General features: G+C 44.9%; 1 protein-coding gene across 4 annotated transcripts in view; it reads left to right on the top strand.

The window, feature by feature from the left end:
* The window catches only part of UNC13B (unc-13 homolog B), a 231,715-nt gene that overhangs the window by 204,120 nt on the left and 6,416 nt on the right, over positions 1 to 21,179 (top strand). For all 4 annotated transcript variants that reach the window (XM_081237785.1, XM_081237787.1, XM_081237784.1 and 1 more), the window contains 16 exons: positions 473 to 642; positions 1,095 to 1,210; positions 1,556 to 1,719; positions 4,063 to 4,213; positions 5,864 to 5,932; positions 7,345 to 7,434; positions 7,777 to 7,905; positions 13,552 to 13,679; positions 14,322 to 14,407; positions 18,671 to 18,797; positions 18,931 to 19,027; positions 19,257 to 19,400; positions 19,723 to 19,800; positions 20,271 to 20,348; positions 20,590 to 20,678; positions 20,918 to 21,070. In XM_081237785.1, coding sequence (XP_081093911.1) covers positions 473 to 642; positions 1,095 to 1,210; positions 1,556 to 1,719; positions 4,063 to 4,213; positions 5,864 to 5,932; positions 7,345 to 7,434; positions 7,777 to 7,905; positions 13,552 to 13,679; positions 14,322 to 14,407; positions 18,671 to 18,797; positions 18,931 to 19,027; positions 19,257 to 19,400; positions 19,723 to 19,800; positions 20,271 to 20,348; positions 20,590 to 20,678; positions 20,918 to 21,070 — 1,869 coding nt within the window. The remainder of the gene's footprint in view (positions 1 to 472; positions 643 to 1,094; positions 1,211 to 1,555; positions 1,720 to 4,062; positions 4,214 to 5,863; positions 5,933 to 7,344; positions 7,435 to 7,776; positions 7,906 to 13,551; positions 13,680 to 14,321; positions 14,408 to 18,670; positions 18,798 to 18,930; positions 19,028 to 19,256; positions 19,401 to 19,722; positions 19,801 to 20,270; positions 20,349 to 20,589; positions 20,679 to 20,917; positions 21,071 to 21,179) is intronic.

Raw genomic sequence — 21,179 nt, forward strand, 5'->3', positions numbered from 1 at the left:
TCTTAGATAGATGTGGGTGTTAGGTAGAAAGCTAAAGCATATATGACCAGATGGACTTACCATGAACATTTAACACCTTTATGGACTTCATATAGGATTCTGGGGAGGCAACTAGCAGCTGCTTCCTAGGGCTCTGCGGCATCTGTCTGGCTGTTTTCTGTTGGTTTTGTTGGTACAGCTATCTGATAGGAAATTAGAATTGTCCCTAATTACTCCTCCCCTCCTCGCTTTTGTCCCAGGGCAATAAGGACTGGATAATGATATGTAGAGAGCTACCCAAGTTAAGGAATGAAGAGCTATTTGCTGGGATAACCTGACTCACTTGCGACTTGAGTACCACTGTTCTTTGACTCCTTCTCTTCCTCTGCAGGGCCTCAAGTGCAGCTGATAGAGCTTTGGGAGGGAATTGGAAGTAATAAGAGTAGGGGCTCCTGGGTCTCTTCGTAACAGAGCCTTCCTAATTCTTTCACAGTGAATGCCACAACTCTTCTGACCGCATTAAGGTACGTGTGTGGGATGAGGATGATGACATCAAGTCAAGAGTAAAGCAGCGGCTAAAGCGAGAGTCTGATGATTTCCTTGGCCAAACCATCATTGAGGTTCGAACACTGAGTGGCGAGATGGACGTCTGGTACAACTTGGGTGAGGAAGCAGGACCAGAGAAAGTTTCTGGGAAGGGAGAGCATGAATGGGGAACCTGGGGAAACTCCTATCTACCAAAACCACCACTCAGTCCCCAAAGCATACCTCTATACAGAGCCTTGCCTTCCCTGCAGAGAACCGACCGTGCATAGAGATGGGGGACAGAGGAGTGGGGGCGTCTGGAACTCACTCTGGCTGGACATTTTCCAGATTTCAGAAGGCCTTCTTATCTTCATACTCAGCCCTAATGCCTTTAGTCCCTTGGGCACTTCTTTTCTCCCACCCAGCCAGTTCTGGGGTATTTGTGGACTATATTGTCCCTGGAATGAGTTCACCTATTAGGTGAACACTTGGGTCAGTGCCTCCTTTCCCTTGGGTTAAGCCAGGTTGGGGGCTGTCTATGCTGTCTGCAGTTGCATTGGTGTCAATCTCCAGTCTTCTTTCCTTCCTAGAGAAGAGGACAGACAAATCAGCCGTCTCAGGGGCTATCCGACTACAAATCAATGTGGAGATCAAGGGGGAGGAGAAGGTAGCCCCGTATCATGTGCAGTATACATGTCTCCATGAGGTGAGCCAGCTCTTGGTAGATGGGATGCCAGAAAGCCGTGTTGGGAGGGGCCTTTGACAATAAGTAGGATTGCTAATGGTTGAAGATCTGGTGCCTATTTTTATTTTATTCTTGGCTCACTGTGCTACCCTGGACAGCCCACGTAACAGTCCCAGCCTCAGTTCTCTTTCACTAATGTGAGAACAGCCTACTGGGGCCACAGGAGTTACTGAGCAATGACTTGAAGGACAGAATTTCTATGGAACCTATTCACATTCTCCTGGTCTTTACCAGCAGGTATTTTTTTTTCTCCAACATATATTTAACTCTTTATTATCAATATATATTTTACTCTGTCTTCTACAGAACCTCTTCCATTACCTCACAGACATTCAGGGCAGTGGAGGAGTCCACATCCCTGAGGCTCGAGGAGACGATGCATGGAAGGTGTACTTTGATGAGACTGCCCAAGAAATTGTGGATGAATTTGCCATGCGCTATGGCATCGAGTCCATATATCAGGCTATGACGTAAGGCTCCCCTGGGGCTCTAGGAAATGTCTACTAACCTTTGGAGTAGCTAACAATGGAGGTACACTGACAGAGTGGACAGGTCTTCAGTGGGGTAGTATGCAGTGATTCATTGCTTTCCTCTCTGAGCTGGGTAGGGTGGATCTGTGCAAAGAGATGTATATGTATAATAGGAGTGTGTTTATCAGTAACTCAGGGAGAGGGTATTTGTCTACCCCGGAGTTCACAGGTAGGAAGAGAAAAGGGCATGGGAGGGTATACAAGGACAGACTTGCCCAAACATCACAGGCCTGAGCAGACAGGGTTTGTGTGCTCAAGTATATGTGTGTGACAGACAAGCTTTCATAAACTGGCCTGGGAGTTGGAAAGAGCACTGAACTGTAGGGAAAGCAGCTGTGTCTGCAGTTGACCAAGACTCCTATAAAAGAAATTCCCACCTACTATGAGAAGAGGTGTAGTCTGTGTATTGGAGAGGCTGCCATTAGAAGCAGCACTAGGAAGCTGCACAGGAAGCAGCACTAGGTAAGCAGAGGGTAGCTAGTGCCCTGGCTGTGCTTCATTTATTCTACAAACTTTTACTTAGTTCCTCTATGTGTCATACGTTGTGCCACATGCTGAGAACACAAAGATGAATAAGATGGGGTCTCTGTGCTTGGGGAACTCAGTCTAGCAGGAGAGACAGACCAGTAAACACACAATTACAATATAATAAGTGCTATAGTAGAAGTAATCACAGTGTATTATGAGAGCACCTAAATTTTAGGGGAGGGCTATGAAGAAAGCTGTTGAAGAGTTGACACTTGAAATACAGAAAAGGAGGAAGGGTATTTCTGGTAGGGCATGTGCAGGGATGCTAAGATGCAACAGAGCATAGACTATTCAAAGAATTACAAGAAGTTTAGTTTAGATGGAAGAAACATGTTGAGGATTGAGGTTGGAGAATGGGCCCTCTGCCATTCTAACTCTGTTCACTCTCCCTGGATGAGCTCATTCAAGCCTATGACCTCAGTCACTACTTCTGAGCTTAGGACTCCCAGATCTCTTTCTCCAGACCAGATCTTTTCCTGAGTTTCAGATCCATTTTCATTTGCTTCCTGGCTATTCTCATAGGCATTGCAAACTCAACATGACCAAAATCCAAATCAACATTATCTCCACCAAATCTGTTCTTCCTATATTCCCTATTTTAGTAAATGGAACAATTTATTGCACAGTTGTCCAAACAGAAATTTAGGAGTCAGCCTAAACATTTCTTTCATACTACCACCATTCAATCAGTCTCTAAAACCTCTAGATTCTACCTCCTAAAAATGTTTTTAATCTATCAGTATTGCTATAGCTCAGTAATAATGATAATAATAATATCAGCAACAACAACAACTCCTATGTACCATTTCCTTATGTGCCAGGCACTGGTCTAAGTAATTTATGAATGTTAACTCATTTAATCCCCATATCATTATTATTCCCATTTTATAGATAAAAAGACTGAAGCATGAAGAAGTTTAAGTAATTTATCCAAGGTCACTGAGCACTGGAGCTGAGACTCAAACCCAAAGTCTGGCTCTAGGGTCTGTGCCCTTAACCATTTCTCTGTTCCATTTAGTGCTTCATTGCTTCTTTTCTGAGTGATTGCAGTAACTCTTCAATTGGTCTTTCCCTCTTAGTCTTATCTCTTTCCAAGTTTTCATTTCTAATTTTTACCTTCAAAGTGACCTTTCTGAAAGACTAATCTGATCACAGTATGCCTTTGTTTAAAAACTTACTATAGCATCTAGGATAAACTCCTTTATTATTTGTTCTCTGTCTACTTTTCCTCTCACATTTCGTAGTATTCCTCTATCAAACACCTGAACAGTAGCCATGAGTGAGGTTTCCCAAATGAATGGCTCTCTCCATGAGTATACTTGTTTTTGCAATACAGTTTCCCTTTGCCTGCACACTTCTCCATTTGATTGATTCTTACTAATCCTTTAAGACTTGTTTCAACCATCTCTTCTTTGGGAAGCCTTTTTCTAATCCCTTCTAGCCCCCAGCCATTCTAATTTAGGTGATCTTCCTGTGTGTGTCCACAGAATTTTTGCATAGCCTGCCTTGGGTTATTGACTTACTTTCTAACACTTGCTTTCTCTGCCAGAATGTCACCTCTTTGGATTCTGGCCCTTAGTGCCAGGCCTGGCACATAGTACACGTTCATTGATATATATTTGAGTGAGTAAATTATGAAAATCCTTGTATGCCAAGGTGATCGGAAGCTTCATACGCATGAGTGAGATCTTTTGATTACTTGACCTTTGCTGCAAACCCTGAAGAGTCTTTGAGGCTGAAGGTGCTGTTTTTCAGGCACTTTGCATGTTTGTCATCCAAGTACATGTGTCCTGGTGTGCCAGCAGTGATGAGCACCTTACTGGCCAACATCAATGCCTACTATGCCCACACAACCGCCTCCACCAATGTCTCTGCATCTGATCGTTTTGCAGCCTCCAACTTTGGGGTGAGTGTGACATAAAAACATGTAACCTGATTGTTATCAGTTAACAAAGTTTGATTTTTTAGTCAGTACTGCAGAGCTGATATGCCTAAAATTCAGATAGTTGCCACCTGGATAATGAACTTATTTCCTTATGGGTAGTTAGACTATACTAGTAGACTCTCCTCAGACCCATGTCTGTGAGAAAAGGTGGAATAGCACCACAGTGGTTTGTGGGGTGGGGCACTACCTGGGCTCGGGGAGAACCTCTCTGGGCCAACAGCTTGGTTGAGTCACCATGTTCCTCAGTCCTACAGGTTCACAAAGGAACCTTCTTAATATTATTCAGTCTCTCTCTGACAGATTCATACCACTTAAGTTCATATGAGACTGATGTCTAAGCAAGAATACCAGTTGCATACCTGAGCCTGTCCCTTTTCTAGTGTCTGGACAGTTTTCCTGATCCAGGGTATGCCCTTTCCTGTTGTTAAGGTACTTGTGAAGTTGAATCATTGCTCATAATGTCACCTGACATAAGTTCAGTGTAAACTGGATGGTATATATCAGACCCACCACAAATATTACCTCTTTAGGGATAAAATTACTGATACTCCCAAATCTACTGGATCTCTGAGCCCTTTTTCTTGGTACTGACCACCTTTTTGATGTTGTTGATAGTCTTTCTGTAGATGAATTAGTATCATTGATTAAGCCAGTTAAATATCTGTTCCATTCTGTCTCTCCACATTATATATTGACTTAACTAATATCTAATGCTATATATAATATTATCAATATGTGAGTTCTAGGAGTGCTGCACCAACAGTTTACAGGAACATGATTCCACGTTTAATTATACCTTTTCTATAAAAATAAGCTATTAGGGGCTTCCCTGGTGGCACAGTGGTGGAGAGTCTGCCTGCCGATGCAGGCGACGCAGTTTGTGCCCCGGTCCAGGAAGATCCCACATGCCGCAGAGCAGCTGGGCCTGTGAGCCATGGCCACTGAGCCTGCGTGTCCGGAGCCTGTGCTCCGCAACGGGAGAGGCCACAACAGTGAGAGGCCCGCGTACCACAAAAAAAAAAAAAAAAAAAAGCTATTAAATAGTATTTGTTATTTATTTTAACATTTAAAAAGTATAAACTAAGGGAAATGATATGGAATGTGGTTTAAAGAGAAATTCCCTTGTGTCTCCCTGATCACCTTCCAGATGCATCACTATTTCTCCCATCGTCACTGCTAGGCTGTGTCTGTTTAACTGTTAAGAGCTATTCCAAGATAAGTTAGGACACCACAGACACAGGAACAAGTTGGAGAATGTGTTTAGAGTTTCCTTTTATCTGACTAAGATGAGTTAGAGTCCCAAAGGGATGGAGATGCACTGGTCATCTCCTCTTGATTTGTATAGAAAGCTGTTTCCCCTCCCAGAGACTTGCTTTCCTCTTGCCAGTGTGAGAAGATTCCCCAGTTTAAGTGCTAAGAGATGGAACAGGAAAGACCTATCCCATTTCTCTTTTGCATGGTTTGTTGTTCTCCTCATGGGCAAATATGGGACAGGGTATGTCCCCAGCTCAGTGTCTCCCTCTCACCCAGAGATGGTTCTCTTTTTGCTACAGTCTAGAGAGCTTGGAAATAGATTATTTCTGTTCCTCATTATTTGTTTATCACCCTCAGAAAGAGAGATTTGTAAAACTACTGGACCAACTGCACAACTCACTGAGGATTGACCTCTCTACATACAGGGTGAGTGAAGACATGGCTCTGGGGTGGGACAAAGGGTAATATCAAGGTCAGTCTAGAGAGACTGTGGACCAATCATGACTATAAAGATCGAAGGCAAAGAAAATTGGTCTTTGTCATCACATCCACATATATGGCCAACGTCACTGACACCTGTGGTTCTTCAAACTCCAAGGACCGTGCAGTGTGTAAATAGTAGCAGGTGTGGCTGCTCTTTATAGATAGTTGGCTTTCTAACCCCACTCATGTCACTCTACCAAACCTCTCTGATGACATATTCATCAAGGAGTCTCCTAAGGATAATCTCTTACAGAAAGGCCCCTTTAAAAATTAGATAATTATATTTCCTTATTGCATCTTTCCATATTCTCCTCATTTTCCAGGAGAGGTGTGAGAATCTGGCTAAGGGGAGAGAGAGTATCTTGGCTTGGACAAGTAATTTGTAGCAGATGTCATGTCCATTTCTAGAATGGAGGGGGGAAATAAGATGTAGTAGGAGGGTGGGTGCCTAGGACAGGACAGGGAAATGGGCAGTTTTTCCATTCTTCCTAAGTTAGGCCTTCTTAGAATGACTTCATTACTTGCTTTAAAGTGTTGTGAATTTCCAGAACAGGCAATATATCCACATTAAAAAGTAAGTATAAAAACAATCTCAAAGTCAAAAAGCAGTGAGATTTTAATTATCTGCACTTTCAGTGCCCTCCATTTGCACGAATAATGGAGAGTTGACTGTATATCTTGTATTTGACATATAAGTAGCCATTGGAAGGTTTAAAAAAACAACCTTTAAAATGGAGAGTGGCACAGCATCATCCTTAAGCTTTCTTTGGCAGCTTCCTCCTAAAACTCCTGCCAAAGAGAATGAAGTGAGGCATGTGGAGAGATCCTAAGGAACTCACTCCAAAAGCAGTTCTGCTCAGAGCTTTGCCATCTGCTGGCTCCAGAATGGTGGAGTAACTGGGATCCACTATACAGAAAGTACATGTCTTGGATCCCAGTCTGGTCTGTAGCATGGCTCCACTTATATTCCAGGATATACAGTTAGATTGTAACTTTTGAAGAACTCACTGTTTGGGTGTAAGAATCTTCACCCAAGAAAAATGTGTGTGTGTGTGTGTGTGTGTGTGTGTGAGTGTATGTTCATTTGTGCAAATGCTCACACATTGCATGGGAAGTAGGGTTGGGGGTAGGATGTGTTGCTTTCTGGGCTGGGGATTATTAACCCCTGCTTTTGGCAAGGGCCTGTGTCTATGGAAAAGAGAGGGAGACCTGTAGTCTTACAGCTTTTTTGTTCCTCTCAACTAGGGAAGATCCCAGTGGGTAGCACTTAGGGAAGCTTCTGATTTCATTGCTTTTGGCAGGGAAGGCTTTCATATTCTTCTGTTCCTTTCATACATTTGCTTGATTTGCAATAGAATAATTTCCCTGCTGGGAGCCCTGAGCGACTTCAGGACTTAAAGTCCACAGTGGATTTGCTGACCAGCATTACTTTCTTCAGAATGAAGGTAAGAGATGAACTGGTCTGGGCAGTGCTAGGCTGGGGACCTGGCCACAGGGACATGGAGAATAAGAATCACTGGGCATAGTCTAAGGCTATAGGATTTATCACCTTTAAGCCCACATTTCCGTGTATCTGTTCCTGAGTTACTTCTAAGAAGACCATGGGTCAAGGAGGATGAGCTAGGCAGTTCTCCCCATCGGCTGTCCTGACAATTTCATCCCAGGGCAAGGTCCAGGGACCTACAGAGGGATGAAGAAATCTGGAATAATTTGGGGGCAGTTCTAGGAGGAGAAACCACTCGGGTGAGCAGGACCCTGGACCCATATTGTTTTTTATTAATTGGCAGGTGCAAGAACTGCAGAGCCCTCCAAGAGCCAGCCAGGTGGTAAAGGATTGTGTGAAGGCCTGTTTGAATTCAACATATGAGTATATCTTCAACAACTGCCATGACTTGTACAGCCGCCAGTACCAGCTGGTAAGAGGTTCGGGATCAGGTGGGGCCAACTGTCAGTTGTTCTTAGAGCCTCAGCTTCCCTTTGCTGTGGTCATGGTGGAAGGGAGCTCAGGATAAAGTCCTTGATGTTCTAGAGAGTGAGTGAATTGTGGAGTGGGGACCATCTAGACCACGTGAGACGTTTGTGGATGGACAGGAACCACTGGACGAGATGTGACATAATTGAGTTGAACAGAAGTGGCAACAATAAGTTTTACTTTGGTATTGAAGAAAAGTGACCTACATTTGAGCACAGTTCAGGGGGTGAGTAGGTGAATTCTTAGTCCTTCCCAGAGTCTTTGGTTTCCCCCGAGGTTAATTTTATTCTGACTCATGTGAACCCCTCTATGTTCCAGGCTCCCTTCCCCTGAGATCTAAGCTACTGGCTCGTGGATGTTTAACTTTTCCCTCTGACCACTTTTTGCTGCACTGCATGGTCTTCTGAGACACTCATTAGCTGACTATCAAGGCTAACCCTGTCCTTCTGGGAGGCTGAGCTACTTCATCTGGTTTAGGCTGGCTTCCTAACTCAGTACCTGGTGACTTTGTATGTTTTTCTAAATCCTTCCAGTGGTATCCTTTTTTTTCTTATTTCAAAGCCAGGACTTCCTTCTGGGTCTAATTACTCAGTTACAGTTGCTATTTTAGCAATGTCTTGCTGAGCACACATTTGCAGAGTAGATTCCCTTCAGTCCAACAAATATGTGTTGAATGTTTGTTCTAGGCCAGCTCTGAGGAAGCATAGTGCTCCTTCAGTTAGTTCACAGTCATATATAAGCATATGTATAACTCCAACCAAAGTCTGTTAGAAGGGACTTGAAAGAGAGATAAAATTGAAGGAGGAAGAAGTCACTCTTGATGAGATATTGGGAAAAACTACATAAAACAAGCGTATTTGAGATAGACCTTGAAAGGCAGTAGGATTTGGATAGCAAATGATGGGAGGACAACCTAAATCTCTGCGACATTTACCCTTTGGTGAAGACATCCAATTTGTAATTCTTCCCAGGAGCACCTTAGTAAAGACTAAAATCTTGTTCATACTCCCCTCCTTGCATTGTCAAATTTGCTTTTTGTGCAGGTACTATCTTTACAACTTCCTCCTTTATTTATTTTTGGCTGCGTTGGGTCTTCGTTGTGGTGTGCGGGTTTCTCACTGTGGTGGCTTCTCTTGTTGTGGAGCGTGGGCTCTAGGCACGGGGGCTTCAGTAGTTGTGGCTCACGGGCTCAGTAGTTGTGGCTCACGGGCTCTAGAGCACAGGCTCAGTAGTTGTGGCGCACGGGCTTTGTTGCTCCGTGGCATGTGGGATCTTCCCAGACCAGGGCTCGAACCTGTGTCCTCTGCATTGGCAGGTGGCTTCTTAACCACTGCGTCACCAGGCAAGTCCCGCAACTTTTTCCTTTTAAGGTCTGTAAAACCTCCCACTGGTTCTGAAGTCCATGGGAGGTTTTCCTGGGGTCTTTGTTAAGCTTGCCACACTCGAGGCTCTGTCATCCATCTGTGGATTCTCTCTGGTTGGGGAAAGACACTGTTCTCAGCTTTTATCTTTCAAGTATGCAGTGGTCTGTCTGAATGCTTGGTCTCTATTCCTTAGCATAAGATGAACCAAGACTTTGAAAGAGGCCTTACAAACCATTCAGGGATTTTCTTTAGCCTTTGTATTTTGCTAACTGTTTTTTACTTTCTCTCACTCTCGTTTTCTCATTATTCATTATTTGTACTGAAGTAAACCCTTGGTATCTTTTATTTCCCTCTACTGACCTTCAGTCATTGGCTCATTCATCTATCCATTCTTTTAACAGGTCGAGCACTAGGGATGTAAAGATGATTAAGACACATTTCTGCTTTGGGGGAGCTCATTGTTTGGTGGAGGTGGGGGGCAAATTACTACATTTATTGGTTTTTGTTATTTTATTGTTACTATATTTTATTGTAGTTGTAGTTGTCTGTTACATCTATATGAGAGGTTCACAGAGGGTGCTCTGGGAGCCCAGAGAGAGGCATCTAACCGGACCAGGGGTGTCAGGGAATACTTCTCAGAAAAGGCAGAGCTCAACATAAATTCTGAGCAATGAATATGAATTAGCTAAAGAAAGGGGCTGGGGGGGAGGGGGTTACCATATAGAGGAAACGGAATGTTTGGAAGCACAGAATTGTAAATGAGTTTATTAATTCGAAGGAGTATAAGCAATTTAATTATGCTAGTTACAGTGTCAGGCTTTAGAGTTCAGCTGTCTGGGGTCAAATCTTGGTTCTGCTGTTTATAGCTACATGACCTTGGTCAAGTCATGGAACCTCACTGTCCTTCAGTCTCCTCATCTGTAAAATGAAGGTGATAATAATTTCTACCCAATGGAGTTGTTATGAGGATTAAATGAGATAATTCATGCAGAGTTCTTAGCAGAGTCCCTGGCATACAGTAAGCACCAAATAATTGGTGGTAGTGATGTGGTGATGGCTGCAACAGAAGGGAGTGGTTAGGTATGAGGTTGAGAGAGAGGTTGTATTCGGGAGGACCTTTATTTCAAGCTATGGAGCTGGACCTTTTTTGAAGGGTGGACGAGTAACACTATGAGATTCCTTCCAGAAAGATCACTGACAACTGAGTGGTAGAAGGATTGGATTGACGATCAAAGACCAGTTAGGAGATCCTTGAATGATAAGAGCCTGAGCCAGGATATTGGCAGAAAAAGGAAAAGGAAAAGATGTATTTCAGTGATATTAAGGAGGCAGAATCAACCAAATGTGGATTCTGTCCTGGTTTCTAGTAATTTCCTGGTAATGCAGGTTTATTAAGGACTGTGGAGATTTGTGATGATATATGGCATCCTACATAAAAGCCCTATTCCTGTGCTCCTGGGCAATTCCAATTTTGCTCTTATCTTAGTGGGAAATAATGTCCATTCCAGTCTGTCAGTGGTGACCTTTACTTGTCCTGTCTGGGATTTGCCATCCACCATTGTATTCCTTTGTTTCTTCCCAACCAAGGCCTTTTCTTTCTTTTTTCCCAGCTTTATTGAGATATAATTGTCATATAATATTGTGTAAGTTTAAGGCATACAATGTGTTGATTTGATACACGTGTATATTGTGAAATGACTACCACAATAAGGTTAGTTAACACATCCTTCACTCACATAAATACCATTTTGTTTCTGTTATGGTAAGAACATTAAAACTTTATTCTCATAGCATCTTTCAAGTATAGAGTACAGTATATATTGTTATCTATAGTCATCATGCTGTACCTGTGATTCCTGGAACTTAATTCATCTTGTAATTGAAAATTTGTACCCTTTGGCCAACATCTCCCCATTTCCTCCACCCCCTCAGCCTCTGGCAACAACCTTCTCCTCTGTTTCTATGAGTCTGATGTTTTCAGATTCCACATATAAGTGCGATCATACAGTATATGTCTTTTGCTGTCTGACTTATTTCACTTAGTATAATGCCCTTCAGGTTCATCCATGTTGTCACAAATGGCGGGATTTCCTTCTTTTTTATGACTGAATAATATTTCACTGTATCTATGTGCCACATTTTCTTTACCCATTCCTCTATCAACGAACACTTAGGTCATTTACATGTCTTGGCTATTGTGAATAATGCAACAATGAACATGGGAGTACAGGTATCTCTTCAGGATAGTGGTTTCATTTCTTTTGGATATATACCTAGATGTGGGATTGCTGGATCATATGGTAGTGATATTTTTAATTTTTTGAGGAACCTCCATAGTGTTCTTGGTAGTAGCTATACCAACTTATATTCTCACCAACAGTGCACCAAGGATCCCTTTTCTCTACATCCTCGCCAGCATTTATCTCTTCTTTTTTTAAAAATAAATTTATTTATTTATTTATCTTTGGCTGCGTTGGGTCTTCATTGCTGCATGCGGGCTTTCTCTAATTGCAGCGAGCAGGGGCTGCTCTTTGTTGTGGTGCGTGGGCTTCTCACTGCAGTGGCTTCTCTTGTTGTGGAGCATGGGCTCTAGGCACGCAGGCTTCAGCAGTTGTGGCATGAGGGATCAGTAGTTGTGGCTCACGAGCTCTGGAGTGCAGGCTCAGTAGTTGTGGCACACGGCCTTAGTTGCTCCATGGCATGTGGGATCTTCCTGGACCAGGGCTCCAATCCATGTCCCCTGCATTGGCAGGAGGATTCTTAACCACTGTGCCACCAGAGAAATCCCTCTCTTCTCTTTTTGATAATAGCTATTCTAACAGGTGTGATATCTCATTGGGGTATTGATTTGCATTTCCCTGATGATTGGTGATGTTGAACATCTCTCCATATAGCTGGGCATTTGTATATTTCATTTGGATAAATGTCTAAGTCCTCTGCCCATTTTTTAATCAGATTTTTTTTTTGCTATTGAGTTGTATGAGTTCCTTATATATTAATATTTTGGAAATTAACCCCTTATCAGATACATGATTTACAAATATTTTCCACCATTCTGTAGGTTGTCTTTTTATTTTGTTGATTGTTTCTTTTGCTGTGTAGAAACCTTTTATTTTGATGTAGTCCCACTTACTGATTTTTGCTTTTGCTGTCAAATCCAAAAAAATCATTGCCAAGACCAATATCAATGAACTTTTTTTTTTTTTTTTTTTTTTTTTTTTGCGGTATGCGGGCCTCTCACTGTTGTGGCCTCTCCCGTTGCGGAGCACAGGCTCCGGACGCGCAGGCTCAGTGGCCACGGCCCACGGGCCCAGCCGCTCCGCGGCACGTGGGATCTTCCCGGACCGGGGCACGAACCCGTGTCCCCTGCATCGGCAGGCGGACTCTCAACCACTGCGCCACCAGGGAAGCCCTCAATGAACTTTTAACCTGTGTTTTTTTCTAGGAGTTTTATGGTTTCCGGTCTTTCATTTAAGTCCTTAATCCGTTTTGAGTTAACTTTTGTGGGTGGTTTGAGATAGGGGTCCACTTTCATTCTTTTCCCTGTGAATATCCAGTTTTCCCATTACCATTTATTGAAGAGACTATCCTTTCCCCATTGAGTATTCTTGGCTCTCCATGGTCTTTTCTTTTCCAGCTAAGCAAATAACTTTCTAGATGCAATTCTTCCCCCTAATAACATTCAGGGGAGTTAAGGGAAGTTTTGCTTCACTGAAGGCTGGGCCAACCTGCATGCTAGGTCTGTTACGTAGCTCCTGCAGAACTTGAAGGAGCTTTTCAGAGTTGAGATGTACATGTGTGTGGTGGGGCAGGGGGTGATATTAGAGGAGGGCCATCACTAGAAGAGAAGGACTGCCAGTGGGCATCACATGGAACTAGACCTACTTAGACTGGAGGGGCTGCGTACTTCAGCCAAGAAGTCACTGTATCCATAGGTACTGGGAAAAGGAGGAAGGGGCACAGGCATCTTTATGCCTGACCAAACTTGTCAGAACAGTGCCCTGGGGCTGGGGAGAGAAGTTCTCAAGGACAGACTCTTCATGTCCAAGGACCTCTCAGTGGTCACCCCTCTGATAGAACATGTGTGGTCTTGTGGAAGACAGGCTGTAGGAGAGGAAGGGTCCCTGATTCTCAAGGAAGGGGCATGGAGTGGAGAAGAGAGAGAGGAAGACTCTCCATATTCTACTCTGACTCTCACTGTCTATCACCATCTCCTTGGGAACAAGAATCAGGAACTACCTCCAGAGGAACAAGGGCCCAGCATTAAGAACCTGGATTTCTGGCCCAAACTCATCACGCTTGTTGTGTCAATCATAGAGGAAGATAAGAATTCCTACACACTCGTTCTGAACCAGTAAGTATCACCTCACTTGGCCCTATCTGTTTGGTGGTTGGTTTGTCCATCTGTCTAACAGCCTCTTTCTTTCCTATCTCTATGTGTTTGCAGTGCCACCTCTTCCTCCTGTTCGTCCATCTGTCCCTCTGTCCCTTGTATCTGTCTGGGTAACTGTTTCTGGAGACAGGTGTGGAAACATAATGGGGGGCCCTGCCCAGACTGAGCCAGCCTCCCTCGAGTGAGAGACCTCTGGGAATGGCTGCCATAGGAGTCCCAGGGGATCCAGAGAGCATGTGTGTATGTGTCTGTCTGCTATGAATAAAGTGGGCCTTCTTATACCCACCTCCTTGCCCTTTCTCCTCCTGCTTATTTAGCCTGGGCCTGTCTTCCAACCTCAACACTTCTCCTCTTGGCCACAATTCCCTGCCTTTTAGGCATCATCTCCCCTAGAGCCACCTTGCCTGAGGGGATCCTCTGCCCCTACTTGTCCTACCACTGGCCCCTGGGTCCCTTTTCTGCAGTTTGAGCCTAGTAGCCCTGTTTCCTAGGCTTCTCCTCTCTTCGATCTAACCTCCAAGAACTAGGCATGTTAGCCTTGGAATCAATCAAATCAAATGGCTCTTGCCATGTTCTCTGACTGTGGCTTCTTCCATCATCCAGGTTTCCTCAGGAGTTGAATGTGGGAAAAGTCAGCGCAGAAGTGATGTGGCAACTCTTTGCCCAAGACATGAAATATGCACTGGAGGGTAAGGGTGTGCCCAGGGCAGTGGGCTGCAGACCCCTAGTCCAAGCACCTTGTTTGCTGTCCCTTTCTTCTCCCAGACAACTACAAGTTCTGGGTGAATAATACAGTGAGAAACTAGAGTGATTTTAGGCATGGTGGGTGATAGGCCTCAGGAGGTGCTGGGTAGGCAAAGCTTCAGCCGAAGGAATAATGGAAATTGCTGTGTGGATGTAGGTTCCTCCTTCCAGCTTTAGAGCAAGTACCTATTTAAAACTTTCCCAGCCCAGAGATCAACCCTTCCCATGCTGGGTGTTCTCAAGTGGCCTGCTCACTAGAGAATGGTCTTATGAAACTTATCTTTACAGTTGTACAGAATCTCAGAACCTTAAATACATAGATAGGTAAGGATTATTTTCTCATGCTGTAGACTGCCTGGCCTGACTTTCCTTGAAAGTTGTTCTGGATTGGTGTGACAAAGCCAGAAAGATGCTTCTACCCTCACTTCTCCTATAGAATAGGGTCACAGACCATTTATTACTCATCTTGTTCATTCAGCTTATTCTTTTATTCATTTCCCACTTTGGTCCACAAAGATATCACTCCCTACCTGTATCAGACCTTCCCATTTATACCCATCTGTGCTCACTTATTTAGCTGCATTTCCTGTCTGTTTATATATGTTAAAACATATATATAAATAAACATGTATATGTTTAAAACAAACACAAAAGGTTTGAACTGCTTCAAGAGAAAGAACTAATGTTGACTTGGTTTCAAATCTCAGTTTAACTACCTACTCAACAGTGTGTTCTTAAACTGAGCTACTTAACTTTTGTGACCTCCCATTTTCTCATCTGTAAAATGGGAGTGATGATAGCATCTATTTCACTGAACTAATGAAGTAACTGAGATATATGTGACATACTTAGCATACTGCCTGGCATTTATTAAAGGCTGATGAGCAGAGATGCAATGTTAACAAAGTAGTATTTTTATAAGATTTTACCTCGATGGAAAATGGGGGCAGATGGAACAGGGAGAGACTGGAAGCAGTGTGCAGATAATGTAATCATTTAGGGCTGAGGGGATGGGGCTGGGATTAGAGCAGAGGAATTAGAGGAAGAATGCGATTTGATAGACATTGGAAGGAAGTTGTGACAGGGCTTAGTGATTGTCAGAATGGTGGAGGGCAAGAGAAAGGGAGACCTGTTTAATAAAAGGATAGTGTTGACTCCAATTGTGAAAATGCTATCATTCACCCAGTATTTTTAAAGTCAACTTTATTGAGGTGTAATATACATACAATAAAATAAAAACACTTTAAGAGTACAATTTGATGAGTTTTGACAAATAAGTACACCTGTGTAACTACTGTCCCAATTAAAATATAAACAGAAAGTTTCTTCATGCCCCTTTGCAGTAAATCCCCACCCCATTCACCAAGCGTATTGAGTATGTTCTTTGTGCCATGCACTGTGCTAGTTGAGATGAATGAGGCATAGCCCCAGCCCTTGAGAAGCTCCCAGATCAGTCAAGACAACAGACCTATAAACTGGCAGTTACAATTCAAAGTTGTTAAGTGCTACCAAAGGAATAAGCATAGGTTGCTGAGAGGAGACCCATGTAACCTGGACCTGGGAGGAGCACCTGGGAAGGCTTTCTGGAGGAGGTGATGTACAAACTGACACCTGAAGGATGATAAAACTTAGCTGGTGGGGAGGGAGGGCATTAGTAACAGGGAAGGGAGAGACAGGCATTTTAGGCAGAGGATACAGTATGTTCAGAGACCTCTGGGGTCTAGACAGAGCTGGCATGCTTGGGGAACTGGAAGCAGTAGTTCAGTGTGACTAGCACTTTAGAGTGTAGGGGAAGAGAGGAGTGAAAGGTGAAGATAGAGAAGTAGGACAGAGCTAGATCATACAGGAGGTTTTAAGCCATGTTTAGGATTTTGGACTCTACCCTGAGGCAGTTGAGAGGCATTGAACAACAATCCCATGTTAAGAAAGGGATTAACATAGCTAGATTTTTAATATAGAAAGGCCACTCACTCTGGCTACAGTATGGAGAATAGGTTGGAGGAGGAAAGACCAGTTTGGAGACTATGGTAGTAATCCAGGTTAGTGGAGGTGGTAATGAGACCTAGACAGGTAAAAGTGTAACTAGAAAGAAATGGATAAATTCCAGAGAAGTTTTGGAGATGAAATCAACAGCGATTGGTGAGTTAATTGGATGTGAATAAAGAGGAAAAAGGAAGACTTGAGGATGATGCTCAGCATTGAACAAGAGGGTAAGATTAGTGTGTATACTCCAGCTTCAGCTGGAGATGTTAAAATGGCAAAAGGTGGTGACTGGAGTTAAACCCAGGCAAAGTGAGGTGTTCCGTCAAATCCTTGTATAGACATTACCAGAACCGGGGAGATATCAGCAAGCTGGAAAGTTGAAATCATGAGGTTGAAAGAACTCTCCAAGGATGAAAGATGAATGGAGGGAGGATTGTGGCAGTCACGGGCAGGAGAAGGTTTAGATACCCTTCTGCCCCTTTTGACAGGTTAACCACGCCCTGATCACCACACCCCACCGTCAGCAACCTCAAGCGGCTACTGGAGCATGACTCCATGGGAGTCTAACTATTGTTAGAATAGTTTAAAGTGTGCCCAGTGTTTCAGCAATCATCCTCTTAGTTTTAGTACCACAGAAGTTAATTAGAAATTGGGGTTTTGGACCAGAGTACAGACGATGGATTGACAGAGAAAGTGAGAATTCTCTGTAAATACAGTAACTTGAAGGTCCCTAGAAGAAAGCAGTTAGGGAGCTCTGGAGTGGTGGAGCAGCACTGCTTCACTTCCAGTGGGTTGTTGAACAGGAAGGAGGAAGGGCCCTCCTGGTGGTACCTTTTTCCGTTTCTAGGTTCTTGGCCTGGTTTAAGGACAGCAGGGCGGGAGAGAAGGGGCAAGCCCTGAGAGAGTCTCTCTGATGTCCCTGATTTTTTCACTTTCTTTATTGCTCATTGGTGTCTCTGCTCTGTCACAAGCATCCACTGTCATTCGTATACGAAAAGTCCTCTTTCTGGGTGGTAAGAACTTTTGGCTGTTGTCCCTTTACCTCTAGTCTTACTCCTGCTTCCTCTTCTCTTGCTCACTGCTTCATAGAAGATACTGCAAATGCAACTTTGGGTTGAGATGGTGCTGCCTACAATGCCAGGAGATGAAACTCCTGGAACAAGGGAGCCTTTTGAGGCTGAATCCCGGGCTCCCATTTCCTCCTTGAGTGTCTGCTGTACTAATTCACAAGGGCCAGCTGCCCCAGACTGGCTGTTTTGCCTTGACATGGAGGAGCATCACCCATGGCAACTCTGAGTTGAGCAGTAGAGTTCCCAAGGACAATGATCTTCCCTTCCTGTTGCTCAGTACTCTCCCCCAGTTTGCTTGCTTTCACCATTGTTATATGTAAGCACACAGTTGGCTTTTATTGTTCAAACCAATGCTTCATCTCTAAAGGGGGTATATGAAGAAAGCCTGTGGGTGTGGCCAGTGCTAGACTCTCTGGGCAAGCTGTGGGTGATCTTTATCCTAGATTTCCCAGAAGGCTCTGCAGATTCAGCTATATAACCTTTCAAGTCCATAAGCATCCCATTTTCTGTAGCAGGATGGCCCTTTCATCTGGCTGTGTTTCCAAACTGACTTATTTGCATACTTCTTTGAGAGTTCATTTTTCAGTGTCCCAGCTCTGCTCTGGGACCCTTCAGTTTACTTCAAGATTCTGTTACACCATGGCTGCTCAACTGCTCGTTCTGTCAGCTCAGGCCCATTTTGGTTCTCCCTGTGTCTGTGTGGTTGTCAGTGACCCATTTATGTTATATATGACTGCTCATCTCATTTAAATCCATCTGAGGAAATGGCTCAGGTACTAGGATTAGAAAAGCCCTGGAAGACCGTTATGTCTCTCCAGTCCTGGGCAGTTTCCCCACTAATCAGCCTTAGCACCTACATCCTTTTCTCCTCTTCTTCACCAGAGGCCAGTACCTCACTTGCACTTCCAAAAGCCAGCACAGGAAGACTGTGGGCCTTATCTGGGTGTCTGGCTTAGTCTCTAAAGAAAGATTTGGGCCAGGCTTTTAGGAGAGTACCCACTGTTAGAGGGAGATGGCTGTGAGGAGGTGCTTAGGAGTCACCCTTGTTCTCAGACATTTGATAGAGCCACCTGACTAGATCTGCTGCCTTGGGAAAGCTCAGGAACCATGGCCTCTACTGCTAGGACCTGACCCAGCTTTCCTCCCCACCACTAGAGCATGAGAAAGACCGGCTGTGTAAGAGTGCTGACTACATGAACCTGCACTTCAAGGTGAAGTGGCTCCACAATGAATACATGCGGGATCTGCCTGCCCTCCAGGGGCACGTGCCTGAGTACCCAGCGTGAGTCATCATGTGGGGGCTGCAGAGGGAAGAGGGCCGCTTAGGGGTTGGACAAGGCCAGTATCCTTACAGTCAGGTACATGGTATATGCCAACCACTAGCTCCAACCCCCAATTTTCCTGCCTGGCTGCAGGTGGTTTGAGCAGTTTGTCCTACAGTGGCTGGATGAGAATGAGGATGTGTCCCTGGAATTTCTACGTGGGGCCTTGGAACGAGATAAGAAGGATGGGGTAAGTCAGGGGCTTGGGGTTCACAGGGGTCAGGCCAGGTCTCCCAGCAATTAGCTATGAGCAGAAGTTCCTGTGCTCAACCAGGATGGCTGTCCCTGCCTTGTGGAGTTTGTAAGGAGGGCTGTCGAGGGCCGCTGAGCCACCCCTGCTGGGCAGAGAGCTCTTTAGAACCTTACAGACTTGGGAAAAGGTAGCAGCTGAAGATGACCCTGTGTGTGGCCTTCCTTAGTTCCAGCAGACATCAGAACACGCACTCTTTTCCTGCTCTGTGGTGGACGTCTTCACACAGCTCAATCAGAGCTTTGAGATCATCCGGAAGTTGGAATGCCCAGACCCCAGCATCCTTGCCCACTACATGAGGAGATTTGCTAAGGTGACCATGACCTTCCCTACCCCTCCCCTCTTACCTCGATCACACTCACAGCCTAGCCACAGGCCTGAGCTCAACCCCTCTTTGTGATGGCCTTTGGGTTAAGCCTGGCGTTACCCCATTCTCCTTTACTTGGGTCTGGGGCAGATAGGTGGGTTTGTTTCAGTGCTGTTCTGGGGTTGAGAGGGAGATTGGTCCCTTACTTTGACATTCCCCTTTGCATACCTGTTGTTACTGTTCTGGGATGAGAAGTGCAACCTCAGGTAAGACCCTTGTGGGTAGAGCTAAGTGTTCCCTCTCCTTTCCTTTTCTCCTCTTTTCTCAGACCATCGGGAAGGTGCTGATGGAATATGCAAACATCTTATCAAAGAACTTCCCAGCTTATTGCACAAAGGAGAAAATGGTGAGGGTTAGGCTTTTTGCTTTTGAAGCTCTCCTGAGAGCTAAGGGTGGGGTGATTCTCCTGACTTGTGATTCCCAGCAGGGCTATGCTTGAGATTATGCCACAAAATAATAAGAACCTGATGAGGAGTTCCTCTGTGCCTCCATTTGGTAGTTTATTCTCTACTGAGCTAGGCCTTTGCTTAGTCTTTCTTTCTTTCTTTTTAATACATTCAGAGGGTTATAAAGGGTAATCCCATGAACACCTGGGGCCCACCACCCAGCTTAAAAGCAGAAACATTTGCTTCTAGTCTTCATTCAAGGAGAGCTGTCTGCATTGGTTCCAGATCTCAGTGCTTAGGGAGAGACACATGTAATATGTGTTGTAAATTCCCTGTGGCTTTTGGAGTAATGTGAGAGAGGGAGGGACTCTAGACTGATGAGTTCTGTGCTGAACGGAGCCAAACTCAACACCTCCCTCTGTCCCCAAAGCCTTGCATCCTGATGAACAACATGCAGCAACTGAGGGTCCAGCTGGAGAAAATGTTTGAGGCCATGGGAGGCAAGGAGGTAAGTCTTAAGGTTTGGGGTTGCTGCACTTTCCCTTTGTTCCTGAGCTCCCTGGCCACAGAACTCCACCCTCTCCTGACTGGGTATAGACCGGGAGTTTAGCTTGGGGTCTGGAGTGGTTTGAGCTGAGAGATTTGAGTAGGCATTGGGGTAGAGGCCCTAGGAGGGAGGAGTGGGGGCGCAGGAAGGGAGGAAAGCATAAGAGAACCAGCTTAGCCAAGCCTGCCTCCTGTGGATACAGTTGGACCCTGAAGCTGCAGACAGTCTGAAGGAGCTGCAGGTGAAACTGAATACGGTTCTGGATGAGCTCAGCATGGTGTTTGGAAACAGGTCGGTGGCCCCAGAACACACGGCCCTCAGAGCCAGGTGTGGTGCCTGGCCAATCCCAGATCCCCTGCCCCACACTCATCCATCCAGCTGCACATATGTGGATCCTCCCCCTCTTCCTGCTGGCTGTCCCTGTTGGGGCTACACCATGAGTATGCTGGAGTGGGACCAAATAGCTGGTGCTGCTTTAGGGACAGTGTGCATTTGGGGCAGGGAGGGCTGCACTGTGGGCACATGTGTAGTTTCCAGGTGCGGATTGATGAGTGTGTTCAACAAATGGCCGACATCCTGGGCCAGGTGCGGGGCCCAGGGAATGCATCCCCCAGCGCCCGGGCCTCAGTGACTCAAGATGCAGATAGTGTGCTCCGGCCCCTCATGGACTTCCTGGATGGCAAGTGAGTAGAGCACTGAGGACTGTCCTGTAGGGACAAACAGGGCAGAAGTAGTCAGACAGAGGAGCCTCTCAGGGAGGGGGGACTCTCAAGCACTCACCCCACCCTTCCC

This window comes from Mesoplodon bidens (assembly GCF_964165515.1).
Source record: "Mesoplodon bidens genome assembly, chromosome: 6".
In the NCBI taxonomy this organism is placed as follows: domain Eukaryota; kingdom Metazoa; phylum Chordata; class Mammalia; order Artiodactyla; family Ziphiidae; genus Mesoplodon; species Mesoplodon bidens.